General features: G+C 42.7%; 1 protein-coding gene and 2 long non-coding RNA genes across 4 annotated transcripts in view; 2 read left to right on the top strand and 1 right to left on the bottom strand.

The window, feature by feature from the left end:
* Positions 1–283: 283 nt before the first annotated feature.
* LOC135247616 (uncharacterized) lies at positions 284–1,077 on the bottom strand. Its single transcript, XR_010328246.1, has 2 exons — positions 882–1,077; positions 284–581 (listed from the first exon to the last, which is right to left on the bottom strand). It is a non-coding gene; the product is annotated as an uncharacterized LOC135247616 (long non-coding RNA).
* afap1l2 (actin filament associated protein 1-like 2) overlaps positions 1,042–16,961 on the top strand; it is a 79,525-nt gene continuing 63,605 nt past the window's right edge. For both annotated transcript variants that reach the window (XM_064321272.1, XM_064321271.1), the window contains exon 1: positions 1,042–1,216. In XM_064321272.1, coding sequence (XP_064177342.1) covers positions 1,201–1,216 — 16 coding nt within the window. In that variant the 5' untranslated portion in view covers positions 1,042–1,200. The remainder of the gene's footprint in view (positions 1,217–16,961) is intronic.
* LOC135249482 (uncharacterized) lies at positions 15,437–16,167 on the top strand. Its single transcript, XR_010328699.1, has 2 exons — positions 15,437–15,736; positions 16,009–16,167. It is a non-coding gene; the product is annotated as an uncharacterized LOC135249482 (long non-coding RNA).

Raw genomic sequence — 16,961 nt, 5'->3', positions numbered from 1 at the left:
CAGACACAAAAGGGCAGACACGCCAAAATGAGAATGACAAAGCCACAAGAACCTGCATAATCTACTCTAGTATCTTGTCAGTGTTCTAATTACCTGAAGGTATCCCAAAACCACAGGTCTTATAACATCATAAACTTGTGCTCCCTGCACGTCTGTGATGATTAATCGGTGGCAAACAGTGATTACACATCTAAGGATATACACTTTAAAAACGAGGATCATTAGCTATCAGTGAGTGTCTGCACATAGTATTTCTTATATGGACGCTTGTGGTCTGTTTTACCTCGAACAACTCGCTATTGTTTCAGGTTGTTAACATCTCCATAACAGCTATAACGTGGGACTCACACATTCGAACTGTAGGGATTCCATGACTTGTTTGCTGAGGGGAGAAACATTTATTTCACAAAGCGCATTTCCAGCCACGGACCACGTTCCTCTTCAGTGCCGTTTCACTTCCCCTGAGCGCTGTGTGCGAGCAGCATTCCGGCCGTGCTTTCTCAAGACTCGGATCATCCCTCGGGTCACCCAGCGAGAGTTGAGAGACGTTATTTTTTGGCAGGAAGGTACAAGGCTGATTTCTGGAAATATTAAGCCCCCCCCCCCCCCCCCGCAAGCAAAACAATTAAAGGCACAAACGAAACATCTCGCAGATTGTTATTGCTATTCTGTAATATGACCCAGCCCCCGACCACCACTGTTTCTCTTTTTAATCTACTTTTATGCTGCTAAAGTATGTACTACCCCAGTCTACTAAAACTGTAATAGCAATGTCTAGTAATAGTTGGCTATTTATAAATGAGCCTAATTAAACATCAATAACACTTATTTTTCCGATTTAAACATAGCCATTTAACTGTATTACAGTCAAGGATAAATACCTTTTATCTCAAATAACTTCTAAGAAACTCTTTAATAGTGCCATTAGTTTACTGGAACCCGACCGGAAGGTTGCCGTACGCTCAACTTTGGCAATGACGTTCCATAAGGGAGGCGCGTCGAACGCGAAACTCTGAGAAAGCGGAGTCCGGAGGTTAGACAGGAGTCGCACAGGGCGAACAGCTGTACAGTCCCGTACAAGCGCGTGAAGTGCCGCTTCTTTCAGATTCACTAGTCGAGAGATTTGGAATAGTCTTGAAATAAACATAAAAGGCATACGGATAAGAGATCAAACCAACAAGTCTTCTTCGTGCGCAAAACATGGAGAAGCATAAAGGTATGACTTCTGGTGTGTAAGAGATGAATAAGCATGGAGAGCGTAACTGCATGCAAAAATATAAACCATAAATAGATGAATATATATCCTAACAGAAATGCTTTTTTTCAATTAGGCTAGCTAGTTCACAAGGCTTTAGTCGCTGCGAAAATATCCGATACACTTTATTGGCATATCAATTGACTTAAATGTGACAGACTGTGGGAAAAGCCGAAGTTGCGCTTAGTATCTCTGTGCTCTTTTCTGGCTGCAGAGATACGTGACAAGAGTTTAATCTAAGAAATAAAAATCTTCATGTATCGCCTACCATTACTTCCTACAGTAGAATATTTCAAGAAGTGCACAGTTTATACAGTCAATACGAAAGTGTGGGCAAATTTAAATACAAGCTATCTTACTGTACGGAAAGTCATCGCGGCTGGGGAACAATTCGAACCTGTCTAGGTCCCAAATTTGTCGCTTATTCGGAGAGACGTATTTGGTCACTCACCCGTACCTGTTAATGTACTGCAACTGACCTCTGTTTTTCTTATTTGTTTTTTTTATTTAACGATAACTGTTAGAATCAAATATATTTCTGTTTATTGTGTTATCGATGTTATGGCTCTCAGAATGGGGCAAAGTAATTGGTGTAGGTGGGCGTGGGCGCGCGAAGGGTGTTGCAGTATTTGCCGATGTGAAGGGCTTAATTTGCATCGCCAATAGGCTACCTTAAAGTAGCCTACCTCTCTCGCCTTCAACCTTCGCAGTACAAGGTCAACTCTTACAGAGTAGCCTACATATGGTCCTATCCCTGGACTCAAACTCCGTTATAGTTGACTTAACACTGGAAAATTTACTGTAGGCTACTCGACAACATAGTTGAAAGATACCTATTTTGTTTTGTACACAAAATTGTCATGTTGCACATACAATAGGCGACAGCTACTACTGCTACATCACTGCCACTACTAGGCTACTAACAACAACAATTATTATTATTATTACAATAATTATTATTATTAGTAGTAGTATTATCATCATCGTCATTATGCATCTGAAAATGTTATGGTTTCATTGATAGCTCTCAATCTTAGCGCAGCGGGAAGCATTTGAAGACCTACAGCCAGATGGTAGAATATTTCATTTGACAGCTATCTCCGCGTAAAAGTAATAGTTGAAAGAATTTAAGCGTGGTAGCTTGCCACTCGGAAGATAGAATTGAACGTAATTTATTGCTGATAGAACCCCGGTGGACGACACATTTAATGCCAGAGATCCTGCAGGACTTCATTGTAAGAATGTATTCCCCGGCTTTCGCCTACCAGTACACTCGTTCATCCCTCGTGGGGGTGTAAACTGTTTGTTTCTCCATTCGTCCTTAGTCCTACATCAATAGATTTCAATCATACATAGACATGTATGTTGAGAAATAAACCGGGAGTGAATTCCATTAGCTGTAACAATGCGTCCCTCGTGGATTCCGGAGATTCCTGTGGCCGCTGATCCGTCAGAGCGGGGCTATTAGCGGCCCCAGAGAAGGTCGGCCATTCCAGGGAGAAAAAATGTAGTTGGACCCCAAATCAGTGAGACGATTCATTCAATCATCTTCAACGTTTATTCCGAGAGAATATATAACTACTAGCCGAACCTGGTCTTTTCTGTTCGAAAGTGACACTAATAATACGTTATCTTAACGAGAAACACAGGGTAAAATTGAAAGAAAGTTTGCTAGTGCCAGGCTGGTGGAGTGAGACTTACTAAAGTAGGCAATACCCTCCACACGACGCACGTACTATTAGAAGAACCACCAGCGAACATGTCGCCGAACGCACAATTGTCAGTAAGCTATAGGCTACTAAAAAAATTACTAGAGCCGAGTGTTACGTATGGAAGAAATTTTGTCAGAGGAATTTGAGCACATTTCGTTGTCATTGAAATTTCTGCGAGGTCGACCATAAGGATGACAATATCCTTGCAGGAGTTCCGCAACACTTCCTTAAAAAGTATTAATCTCAAAAATATTCCTGTCACAATCACAACAGTACAATGATGAAATTACATTTAAAACAAAGTTAAACTCTGCCGTTCTGTTTGTGTAATTGCACAGACAGTATCCCCTGCACTCCCTGCATCTTTCCGGTTCCAGTTGACCCCTTATTGGATACAACGCGCTATCACATTGTGTACTTTGGCACATTGTTTTGTGCATGCGTTTGCAAGTTACTGGTCCATTGGTTAACGGAATAGCCTTGTATGTAGCTTTATTAGCTATGAAGTTAGCTAATAAGGCTCTGTAGCTGGCTTTACCACCTCGCAATGGCCGATAAAGCGACGTTAAATTCAGTTCAATTCATATTGGGGAAATGTCACGCTTAGCTGGAGCTAAACACATTTCCCTTGCTAATTAGCTTGATAGCTTGGCGAGCAGCTAATGAAATGTTAGGCCATTAATAATGTCTGTTGCCACTTGCCTCAGTAATTGCGGTTTCCGATCAAACCTTATTATAACCCCGGCGCATTGCTGCACTGCCAGCATCATATTTGTGCTAAGCCTACCATACAGGTCTTTCTGTAGTTCACTTGCTAACTACAAAGAGGATATATCCTGAGAGGATATATAAAGCCGCGTTTCCACCAAAAGTACCCGGAACTTTTAGTCCCAGGAACTACTTTTCAAGGAACTTAAAGGTTCCTTCAGCCCATTGTTGTCTGCGTTTCCACCGCGGTCTAAAGTCCCGCGAAGATTAGGCAAATTAGCCCACCGACGTATGAAAAAGCGATGTTGTCGTCGGTCCATCTGTCCTATGATTTCTTCTGTAACCCCATACTACCACCAAAGTAGCCTACATTATTTTCTAATAACCGGGACAGCCTGGAGGGGTTTATTCCACTTATATACAACGGGTTACCAACAATGACTATATATGGTTACTTTTGTATTTATTGATTTTTGTCGATTTAATCACCTGGAATTGAAATATTCTTCTGCAGCCTTTTGGGCATATTTTACCATTGTCAAGCAAAACTGTCGTTGGTAGTTGAACTTGGACTGTTGTTATGCAACAAATAGGATATAACAAGCCAATAGTCAGATTGTAACTGTTTTATATATCCTCTCAAACACATTCATTATGTTTTTATGCGAACATTCACTTTCATGTCTTGACATCCAAGGCGACAGAATGCATTCACATTTCCAATATAACTGGCAACAACAGCAGAAAACATGCACACGTTGTAAACAATTTGCTGTTTGATTACTTTCTCATCGTCAATTCCATATAGGCTAATCGCAAAATGACAAGAATAGAACGAAAACTCGGACTTGCGTGAAAATAAATTTAAATTAGCAGTGGTACAGCCACCGTTTGCTTTCCTTCGAAGTTACTGCTAGCTAAGCAGCGAAGTGTGCCCTCCAGATGCGAACCATGCACCATAAATTAGTCCATAGTCTTCCTGGTCTTTTTGTGGAATTGAAGAATGGCAGAGTAAAATTACGGCAGTCTGAAAAAGCTAACGGGACGATTACTAGAATTAACCTGTTATTTTACCCTGACAAAAAGTGCGGAAGGTGATTTCCAGTTTGCTTTTACTGTATCACCAATGTGAATTACGCAGAACTACCGCATACCTGTGACCATGTGACATTTGGACTAATAGCAGACGGGGAAGTCTTCGAACTGGTGGGCTGGTTGCGAACTTTTCACGCTGTGGACTTGCACACCACACGCCATACATCATGAAAATATTGCATGTTTTTGTTTGTCTGTTGTTAAAAATATTTATCTCCGCCAGGCGGAGCCTGGAGGGGATCATGCGTTTGGTCGTGTGTGTTTGTGTCCCTGTCCGCAGTTAATCTAGCATACTACTGGGCCGACCAGCCTAATATTTGTTGTGCATGCTGACAGCAGGCCAAGGACCTGAAATCTCCAATATTTTGCAAATCGGTCAATGACAAGTATTTTATTTTAATTAATTTCCATCATTGTTGTCCATTGAAATAGATTGAGTACTAACTCCTAACCGGCCGCTAGGGGTCGCAAGTGATCAACAACTGCTTCCGTTTGGAATGCCTGGCGGAGATCTGCACTCTACTGAGTGCACTCTTCTAGTTTGCCTTGTTTTGTGTCTTAAGGTGGAGGGTGTTCCCACTCTTTGGACACACACACATACACTGCAAATTCTCGCCTTCCAACCTCCCATACACCCTATGCACCCTTCCCAATCCCAACCGTTTTAGTCATACATCTGCTCCTCCACAAATTTACCAAAATAACCACTCCATGCCCAATTCACACTTGCTCCATACCAACTGTGTCCTCTCTAAGTGCTCAAATCCCCAAATTCCCCTCTAGACTCCTCTGGCCCTTTATGGGGAACTGCCTAAATTCAAAGTCCCCAGCCCCTTTCTGCTCAGAATGCTGAATCCCCACACTTAGCCAAAACTCAAACTCAAAATGGCAATCAGATGGACCAACTAGCCCAACCGTGTGAGTGAAAGGGGAAACAGGCTGAGTATGCAGGCTGTGGGAGGTTGTCTGTCAGGTGGTCTGTCACTATGGAGACCTGTTGCTGAGTGAAGCTGTGACGTTGTCAGCTCCTGTCTGGCCTACTTGTCTTTTGTGGCCAGTCTCATCCTGCCAGTTTCACTTAAACCTCAGAACAACTCCTATTGGCTGAGCTCAGCTGTGACATTCGCATTGGTGGTTCTACAGCCTAGAGAGTGTTATCACTTTGTTTCTGTGACAATGTCCGGTTCTGTTGTCACATGTGCAGCCTATTGTGTGGTGTATAGTAGCAGTTCCTTACATAGCCAAGGCATGATTGGGTTTCAGTGTTAATATCCAGAACTAATTCTGTTTTCAGGTACAATTTTTTCAACCTTTTAATTACTGACTTAGATGAAATATCATGCAGCATGTCACAATTAACTAATTTCCAGCTTAATATGCACCATATATTGAACTTTCCCATAAATAATACATGACATTAATAGTGCATACTGAAAACCTTCATTGGTAGTTTTTTATGTATAGGGGGAATTACATTTAAAAAAAAAATTGTGCTAGTATAAGTCCACTTCTGACTGATTATTACTGTTTACTTATTCAAAAAATACTAGATACTGTGGCTGTGTAGCTATTTATTGTGATGATTCCAATGTGTGGGGCTTTCTGCTGTGTAGATTTCATTATACGTAGATTCCTGCGTGTGGAGTTTTCTGTTGTGTAGATTCCAGGGTGTGGAGCTTTCTCAATGTGTTGATTCTGGTGTGTGGAGCTTTCTGCTGTGTCGATTCCAGTGTGTGGTGTGTGTATATTTGCGTTTGGAGCTCATGAAAGCAAACTGAACCAGTGGCCTGATTTTATTCTTCCATCACCATTGCTGTGCATCTACGTGTGAGCATGCATGTGTTAAAGTGTGTGGTTATCTATGTGCATTTTCAGTGCTTTGTTTGTACTATTGAGTGCTCACTGCTCAGAATCTATATCATTGTTAGGAAGGCCCATAAAAGGCTTGCGCCTTGCCCTTGTTCACACAGTCGCCATTGACTGCAGACGAAGGCAGAATGCTGACATCAGCCATTCACGGGCCCTCGGACAGAGCTTGGCTGGCATTAACTGTAAGCCAGTGGTCCTGTGGATGTGTATGTTTGGGGAGGGGATTATACATTTTCAGCTGCTGTTAGTCACTGTATTCGGTTTCCATGGAGTTAACCTATCCACAGACTCTTGACATCTAACTGTGAAAATTCAGCAGTAATTATGATTGTGATGAACATATTATTGTTATCAATATTGAATTTATAAATGCCTGATTATTTTGGATGCATAATTACATTAGCATATTTGTGCTATGACGTGATGTACACTTATGTTATCAGAATATGAAATAGAGACCTTGGGTGTGTCCCATTACGTTACTGTCCTCACCTCCTTTCCTCCATTCCCCCACTACCACTCGTTTCCTACTCCAAAGTATGTGGAGGAAAGAAGGGAAGGAAATGAGTTTGAAGCCACCTCACCAATAAATTTCTGTGCTATGTTGTACTGAAATATTTAAAAGGAAAGAGCACTAAAAAATCTCTGTTTAATTGACATATCAATTAGTTAATTTCATTATTATCAACTAGTTTAGGGTGAGGGCAGCACGGTGGTGCATTGAGTAGCACTGTCGCCTCACAGCAGGTAGTTTGTGGGTTTGAATCTCGGCTTGGGGCCTTTCTGTGTGGAGTTTGCATGTTCTCCCCGTATCTTCGGGTACTCCGGTTTCCTCCCACAGTCCAAAGACATGCAGGTAAGGCTAATTGGAGACTCTAAGTGTGAGAGTGAATGGTGAGTGAATGGTGTGTGTGCCCTGCGATGGACTGTCCAGGGTGTATTCTCTCGCCCAATGTACGCTGGAATAAGCTGCAGCACCCCCTGCTGCATTCTAAAGCTGATGTGCAGGTTTAAGTGACTCTTCTGTGCAGATGTGCTCTGTGCATGAGTAGAGCAGTTCAGTGCAGGTGTGGTCTGGGTTTGAGTAGAGCAGTTCAGTGCAGGTGTGGTCTGGGTTTGAGTAGAGCAGTTCAGTGCAGGTGTGGTCTGGGTTTGAGTAGAGCAGTTCAGTGCAGGTGTGGTCTGGGTTTGAGTGGCAGTGTTCAGTGCGGGTGTGGTCTAGGTTTGAGTAGAGCAGTTCAGTGCAGGTGTGGTCTGGGTTTGAGTGGCAGTGTTCAGTGCGGGTGTGGTCTGGGTTTGAGTAGAGCAGTTCAGTGCAGGTGTGGTCTGGGTTTGAGTGGCAGTGTTCAGTGCGGGTGTGGTCTAGGTTTGAGTAGAGCAGTTCAGTGCAGGTGTGGTCTGGGTTTGAGTAGAGCAGTTCAGTGCAGGTGTGGTCTGGGTTTGAGTAGAGCAGTTCAGTGCAGGTGTGGTCTGGGTTTGAGTGGCAGTGTTCAGTGCGGGTGTGGTCTAGGTTTGAGTAGAGCAGTTCAGTGCAGGTGTGGTCTGGGTTTGAGTAGAGCAGTTCAGTGCAGGTGTGGTCTGGGTTTGAGTAGAGCAGTTCAGTGCAGGTGTGGTCTGGGTTCGAGTGGCAGTGTTCGGTGCAAATGTGTTCTGGGTTTGAGTGGCGGTGTTCAGTGCAGATGTAGTTTAGGTTTGATTAGGAATGTTCAGTGCAGATGTGTTCTGTGTTTGCAAGGAGCAGTTCAGTGCAGGTGTGTTCTGGGTTTGAGTGGTGGTGTTCAGTGCAGATGTAGTTTAGGTTTGATTAGGAATGTTCAGTGCAGATGTGTTTTGTGTTTGCAAGGAGCAGTTCAGTGCAGGTGTGTTCTGGGTTTGAGTGGCGGTGTTCAGTGCAGATGTAGTTTAGGTTTGATTAGGAATGTTCAGTGCAGATGTGTTCTGTGTTTGCAAGGAGCAGTTCAGTGCAGGTGTGTTCTGGGTTTGAGTGGCGGTGTTCAGTGCAGATGTAGTTTAGGTTTGATTAGGAATGTTCAGTGCAGATGTGTTCTGTGTTTGCAAGGAGCAGTTCAGTGCAGGTGTGTTCTGGGTTTGAGTGGCGGTGTTCAGTGCAGATGTGGTCTAGGTTCAATTAGCAATGTTCAGTGCAGGTTGGTGAAGGTTTGCGATGTGGGCGGAGACAGCGTTGCGTTATGTACTGGTGCCGGAGGAGCTGAGTAGCTGAATTATAAGGCGCAGTTCTCTGTGCTGATTTCCTGTTTTCAAAGGAGTCCTGTGGAGTCAGATCTGACTCCAGACCTCTGCTGTCCCCCTTACTTCCTGCAGTGCCCTGGGATTCTGCAGAAAGTTAGGAAAAGCATAGCTTCCCTTGTCAGGCTCATAACGCACTGTACTATGAGCCTGGGAAAAAGTTGACGCTCTGACATGAGGTAAGTCTACCCAACTTTCAGGGATGCCCTTTGCTATTAAACCAGCGGTCGGTTACTTACTCAGAAGAATTCTAATCTTATACAGGTGGGGCTTGGATTGGAGGTGGTGATTCAAATACAGTTCATCTGACCAGCCTGTGCAGCTAGTCAGCAGCTGGCCTCAATTGGCAGGGTCATAACCTACAGCACTATGAACCTGACCTGGTTGACACTCTGATGTGAAATAAATCCACCCAGTATGTGCTTTCTTAATAAAATGATGATGAGAGTAATACTCGGACAGGAAGTGAGTGTAGTGCGTAAAACCAAAGAAACTGGATTTTGTCATAAGAATTGCCAGTGTGGACAACTGGGGCCAACTGAGCCACTGGGATTGAACGGAGCTTGTCAGAAATGTATTGTCTGTGAACAACTTAAGCATTCAAACTATTTCCCCATATTATCCCCTATTTTGCACAATTGATGACTAACATTGATTTTGAATGGGAGAACACCATAGCAAAGTGACACACTAGCAGTCTCTCTGATTCTATACAAGCTTAACTGGTAGGCTGCGGTGTGAACAACGATGCAGCTGTTGACATGATCTGGAAGACAGACAGTGTGTGCTTGCCTGCACTCTCTGGAGGAGGTTGCAGAAATAAGCAGAAATATTGATTAAATTGTACAATGCAATATAGTATTGGGTGCACTTTCACCCCAAATATATATAAAAAGTGTGATATCTAAAGCTGGAAAACAGAATTAATGCTACCACAGCAACAGTCACTAATGTTATCCTAACTGTACGGGTGGTTGTAACCAATGGTAACCAACCTCGAAGCAAAACGGGTGTGAAAAGAATGTGCAGCTCACATGTGTTTCAGCCTCGCTGGCACCAGCTATAAATGTGCTGATTATTATCAGTGCAGATCCTGCTGGCTGAATCGTCAGTGTAGTTTTGGAGTGGTGTCCCTCTGCAGAAGGTGATGGTGAGAGTTTTCTGTTGACTCGGCTCTCTTGTGGTGATGCGCGTGTACCAGGCATGTGCATGACTTGGGTCAGAATCATAAAGAAAAAGTGGCAGCTGCTGAGTTTCAAATCGAGGAGGAGTTTTCAAACGACGACTGAAGACCCACCTCTTCAGGCTGCACCTCTCCCCATCCCTCCCTTCCCCCCCTGTAAATGACTAAACTTAGGGGTGTAACTAGGCAGCTGTTTAATAGGTGACTTAGTTGATGCGCCAGTCTTAACGACTACTTGTATTTTTATTTATTTTTATTTTTCCATAGATTGCGTTGTTGCCGTTCTCGTTGTTAGTGTTAATCAGTTTAACCACCAGGGTCCAAGTTGAACTATGCGGTTGTTCCCTGTACTTGGACCGGTACTTCTCTCTAGGGGTTTCGTCATACTTGTTCCTGGTTATGGTTATACACTTTGTTGTACGTCGCTCTGGATAAGAGCGTCTGCCAAATGCCTGTAATGTAATGTAATGTAAAGTTAAATGGGGGGTAAGTGTAGCGGGTGTAGCCTGGCTAGTTTGCTAGTGAAGCACAGTAAAAGTGCTGTAAAGCGAAGGTCTCATAACAGGTTACCATGGTCACACTCTCTGGCGACGCAACCCTCAAATGAAAAAATAACGGCATTGCCATTGACTAGGGGTGATTTTGCCTTTAGCTGACTGGTTTGCCTATGAAATATCTGGATGAGTATGAGGCCTGGGTTGAAATCACACCTCAGACTCTGTAACTTGTTACATGCACTTGTTACACGCACATGGAATCAGTGAAGGTGTGTTCTGAGTGGTCAGGTGACTGCCGTGCCCGCATATTACCAGGTGCAAGTGTCTGTAGAGAGTGCTGCTGAACTGAAACCAAAATAAGCAGAACTTCTTTTAAAGAGGTCAAACCACACGCATGCTCTGTGGGACCAGTGTGCACTCAAATAGGTCCTAGTATGAGTGTGTGCACCGGAATAGTTCCTAATGTGACTGTGTGATCTTGAACAGCACTTCCAAATAGGTTCTACAAGTGTTCATATGTAAATAGGTTCTACCATAAGCGTTCATACTCAAATAGGTTCTACCACAAGTGAATAGGTATAAATAAAATCTATTGCACCATTTTGAAAATAATTTCTTCCTGCTGCATTTCACTGTTCTGCTTATGTGATGTTTGAATTCTGAATGTTAAATTAGAAACATAAACCACGCAAAACCCCAAACAAATCCATGAAAAATATATATTATATTAACTTATCTGTTATTCAGGGTGTGAATATGTAATATATGTTATAGCTACAGTGTTTTCTGTCGGTTAAGTGACAGTTATTATATAGTATAGCACATAAGTCAATTTGGTCCTCATCTGAGCTAAATGCAGAGAAAGCTAATGCATATGGAAAGGTATTATGGCTTGTGAATTTGGACAATTACTGTGTAGGGAGATTACTATGATAGCGAGCAGCAAGGGGAACCCTGAACTGTGAGAGGTGTGTTCTTGTGTTGTTATTCTGGCTTTTGGGTGAGACCTGGAAACTGGGCCTGGCAGTTGCTGTGGTTCCCAATCCTGTGCTCATAACTCCAGCTGGACTGTCAGAAACCCCCAACCAGCTTTTCCAAATGCAAGTTATGCAACATGAGCGCCAGCATGTTGCTCAGCTTGTTCATTCTGAGCAAGAAAGACGCTCACAGCTGACCACTGAGGCCTGAGTACAGATGTAACGGATAAAACCGTTTAAGACCCTCTTTGACAGAGAGAACAGGATTTAGAGCCACAGAAAATGGGTGATTACAACATAATGTAATGTAATTGGATATGTGAACCTTTTGACTGAGCCACCGACAATAGAATGCCTGGAATGTGGTGGGTGTGGAAAAGGAGTTGTGAAAATGCCCTGGTTCCCCTCAGCAACTCTGCAGTAATAAACCCAGTGCTGTTGTGCTATTTCCACATTACAGTACAGTAGCTACAGTGCTATCCTGTTGCTGTGTGCTTAACTGGCTTTAGTTTGTTTCTTATCATTTATATCAGATATATCAGTGTGTGTCTGCGCACGCCGTCCTCGCCGCCGCAGGGAAGTGCCTGAATGTCCACGGTGTCGGAAGTAGGATGGTAGATCCCGGATGAGCCCCCATTTTGTTACGGCCGACTCGACTGGCTGCAACAAACCAAGTCCAGATGCACCAAAAACAGACAGAAACTGATCTAAAAACAAGCCCAGACATTTATTAATCTAAATTACAAACTAAGGCACAAACGAAAACACAAAGTTCACAGAACCAAAGATCTCCACACAAACTACAAGCCCCAATAGGGGGGCAACATAGCTCGTGGGGCGACATAGCTCAGGAGGTAAGACCGATTGTCTGGCAGTCGGAGGGTTGCCGGTTCAAACCCCGCCCTGGGCGTGTCGAAGTTTTCCTTGAGCAAGACACCTAACCCCTAACTGCTCTGGCGAATGAGAGGCATCAATTGTAAAGCGCTTTGGATAAAAGCGCTATATAAATGCAGTCCATTTACCATTTACCAATAGAAAAACATTCCCCTGCCTCATACTACTGCCACAGGCAGGTGGAGGCAATCAGGCAATTAGGTAATTAAGCAACTACCTCCACCTGCATTATATCAGAACTCGTAATGTGTGCTAGTATCTATGCAATATTGTGGCCCACTGTGGCCATCATGTACTTGCTTCTGAGGGGTGGCTTAGCGCTGATGAACTTCACGATGTTGCTCAAACCTGAATCCCAAGTTTTCAAACTCTTCAGTTTGAAATCAAATGGTTTAGTGTTACTGAAATATAATGCAAATCTGATACTATATTATAGTATATTTTGTGTTTTGCATGTGGAATGGGGTGATTTTTAATGTTTAATTTTGTTTCAATTTACAGAATATTTATTCTTGCAACATCTATGGGTCTTTGTTAAAATGGCTCTTTGTAGTGAAAGTGTGGTGTGTCAGTGCCAGGGCTGTGGTCTGATACTAGTTTTGGGGTATGGGTTAGATCATTTTGATGTTATCAAAGAGTAGGAGAATGTAATATAATGTAATGAGAATGATTATAGTTGCTATTTTGGGCCAGTAATCACGTTCGTGTAATTTCTGTGTCTTGTAGAAGTAACGTAGGCCTGAGTATGCTGTGTGTGGTTATGCATTGACTTGCGTTCGTGCATTTTTTTACAAAGAAGATTTTACAAATATGTGTTTAGTTTTTATTTCTTCAGAAATTATGAAAAAATATTTATAGTTTTAAAAACAATCAGGCGTATAGGTGGCTGTGTCTTGAGAGCATAAACTTGAGTTTGCAGAAATATGCCAAACCAGTGGAGAAAAACTGAAACTGAAAATAGTTATCACCCTCACGTCCCCCTTCCCCCAATTCAATGTCTCTGAAAGATGTTTATTAATCTCAGAGTTTAGACTAACCATGTCATATTAGAACAGATGACTTCACTAGAAAAAGGTCACCAGTAGATTCCATCAGTTCACCAGAAAACCTATATCATTATATCATTAGAACACATCAATTCATGAGTAAACATGCACTGTTAGAACCCATAATTTCACCAGAAAATAGACACCCTTAGAACCCATCACCATCATTAAATTAGTAAAAACCCATAGTTTCATCATGCAAAACCTCTCAGTTTCCCAGAAAAAGTGCTTGGCACACTAATTTCCAGGAGACCATAACTGTTGACCAGGTTTGTGACCCCCGTCAACAAACTAGTTGATGGGGGTTTATAAAGGGGATTGGTGGCAGGGGGGTTGAAGAAGTTGCTGAGCTGTTATAAGCTCTCCAGTGAGATGATGTGTTCCTCCTGCAAGAAAGAGGCGTGACTGGATAAGATGAGCTCAGCACCCTCAAAACAAGCAAAGCTTCCAAGCCATATTCGATATGCCAAAACGATTGCTCATAATTATCATCTGCAGCTCAGAATGTCAACGGAAAACTCGATACCGTTTCCGACAAACTCCATTTGCAAGCGTGACAAAAACAAGGGGTCAAGCCGTGAAAGGACTGCTGCATGTCCACAGAAAACCCCAATTCCAGGAGAGCAAAATGAAGGGGGATGGTGTCTGTGGAGTTTTTAAAGAGGAAATCTCAGAACTAATGAAGAGTGGAGGGGCTTGGACTGCAGAAGCTCTGGCTCTCACCATCTGCTTCTGTTTTAGCTCCAGCAGCGGTAGCGGGTTATTGGCCTCAGCATAAGGGCCAGTGCTGAACCCCCCGCTGGATTCCCCATTTTTATTGGGGTCTTGATTAAACCCAACTTGTTCAGGCTACCAGTTGAGATCCCTTTGAACTCTTTGTCTGACAAAGTCCATCGATATGTAAGAGTACAGTAAGTCTGGACACACATGGTTACAGCACACTAGACAGATTGTATGCAGACAGTTACAGCGCACTGCAGACAGTCTGAACACACACAATTACTGCGCACTGCAGACAGTCTGAACACACACAATTACTGCGCACTGCAGACAGTCTGAACACAATTACAGCATACTGTAGCCTGAATGCACACTATTACAGTGCACCCTAGACAGTCTGAATAGAGGGCCGTTGCAACCAATGTTCCCTCTAAACTGCGCGCGTGCGCAATCGCGCACTGCCCGCACATTCTCAGCGCACAAGAAAATCTATCCAGCGCATAAACAACATCAACATAACGTATTAATTCATATCTAATATTAGACCTAATCTAATCTAATTAATTCGCCCAATAATATTGTTTTTTTGTTTCTCACTCAGTGAGTGACAGGTGTCCAGCCAATGATACGATACGGTTCACTTACGGTACGAAGCCAATCATGGCATTGACGGTGCTTGCGTCTGGGCCCTGCCTATATGCGCCGTGCAGGTTAGCTAGCAGGTTAATAGATGCTAATACAAACCCCGCATCATGGCGAAACGAACAGGCAGCGACACATCCACTCAGCAAGCCACAGTAAAAAAGAAATGCAGTTCTTTTAAGATGGAATGGCTGTCGGAGTATGTGCAAATTGAAGAAAAGCGGTGAAATTGGGTGAGATTTTTTCTTTTTCAAGTGAGAAAGGTCTACTCTGCAAAACATGCAGCGATGCCAAAGTAGCAAGTGAGTTTTCAGAGGGAAAAATGTGGACTGAATGGAAGCTGGACTATCTCAAGCGTCACGTTCAGCATAAAAGTCATTTAAAAGCTGTCGAAACTGTACGAAGACTCAAGATGGGACAGGGGATTGGTACATTATTGCGGGAGAGCGCAAAAGAGCGAGAGAAAAGGAACGAGCTGTCACACAAAACAAAATCGGACCATGAATAAGTTAAAGTTCTCATTGACAATATTTTACTTGCCATCAAAATGAATGCATCAATTCTGTCAGTTCAACATAATGAAGCAAAAACTTAAACAGAGGTCAATCAGCACATTCTCAGATATGGTTGCTGCAACACTTAGATGTGAGGAGCTAAAGGAGATCTCACAGCTTGTGGATATTTGTGCTACATTTCAAGCTTCCAGTGCCAACTGTGAAAGAGGATTTAGTTTAATGAATCATATCAAAACAAAATCCAGAAATCGTCTTGAAGTGACACATTTGGACCAGCTGATGCGCATAAAGTCAAAGCAAGAAGCAGACGAAGCCATCAACCTGGACAAAGTGTACAACCATTGGAGAAGTGAGAAGGACAGACGTGAAAAATAAGGTAAAATTTAAGTCAGATTTGTGCATATTCTAGTGACGGTTATTAAGATTTTGTCTTTATGGATATTAATCATTAAATGTTGTTACTATTAGATCATTTATGGGTAGTAGAAATGCCAAGAAAAACTGTGTAATTAGATATTTTACAGACAAAGTGTTACAGGAATTTGCACTGTATCACAAGCTACAGCACAAGTCATTGTGCAAAATGTGAATGTTTTAATGTAAGCAAAATGTTATGTCTGAAAGGTGTATATGTCTCATATCTTCCAGAACAGGACCCTCAGCCAGGCAAAGCAGGACTCTTCCCATGGCCAAAGCAGGACTCTCACATACTGTATAACATCTACACATCCCATTTTTCAGATTTTTGTCTTTTTTTAAGTGGACCAAATTACTTATTTAAAAATAAAGCGTGCATATCTAATGTTGCTCACAGTAGTCCTCAGTTTGCTCAGGGAGCTTGTGTGTATGCCCAGATACATGAAAAATTAGAGGGAACATTGGTTGCAACCCAGGGCAACAGTTGGCCCCAAAGCACAAGAGAAAGAAGCAGAGATCTCCCTTAAAATGGCACCAGGTTCTACCCCACACTGTGTCTTCACAGGCAGGATGTGCCTGTGTATTTGTAGTCTATGGTAACGCTTCACACATTCAGTAAAATTCTCAGTAAGGTCTCATAGAACTTAGTTTTGTTTTTGTTTTTTTGAGTATCTGATACAGGTTACACCCCAACACTTAAACATCTGAGAATGATGTCACTAAATATGAATCTGTCTTTGTAAGTGGGCTTGCCTCATTCTCCAAGGCATTACTTCCATTCAAATCCCCATGTGAGAAGATGCAAGCTTTCGCCATTGGTGATGGTTCGGTATCACTCACAAACAGGCCAGAGGAGGATGTGCCATCGCGCAGCTGCACAGCGTGATAAGAGCGCAGCAAAAGTGTGGCGCTCTCAGACAGTGATTAAAATAGAAATGGCAATGAGGCGCCTCTGTCCGGGCCAGCATAGCGCTCGGGATTTCTGTGCAGCTCATCCCTGTTAATTACGCTGAATATGTTTATGACTGAGAACTGATCCTTATTTTACTTCACTTTTAATCTGTTATCCATTTGTGAAAGGAATGTGCTGTTGGATGGGGATGCTTGTACTCAATGAATAAAGATGAAATTGTTTATTCAGCACATTTGTCATATGTAAATTGGATTATATCTTTACTTTAAGG

This window comes from Anguilla rostrata, chromosome 2, assembly GCF_018555375.3.
Source record: "Anguilla rostrata isolate EN2019 chromosome 2, ASM1855537v3, whole genome shotgun sequence".
NCBI lineage: Eukaryota > Metazoa > Chordata > Actinopteri > Anguilliformes > Anguillidae > Anguilla > Anguilla rostrata.
The sequence above is the reverse complement of the archived record's forward strand: the minus strand, read 5'-3'. Positions and strand labels throughout refer to the sequence as shown.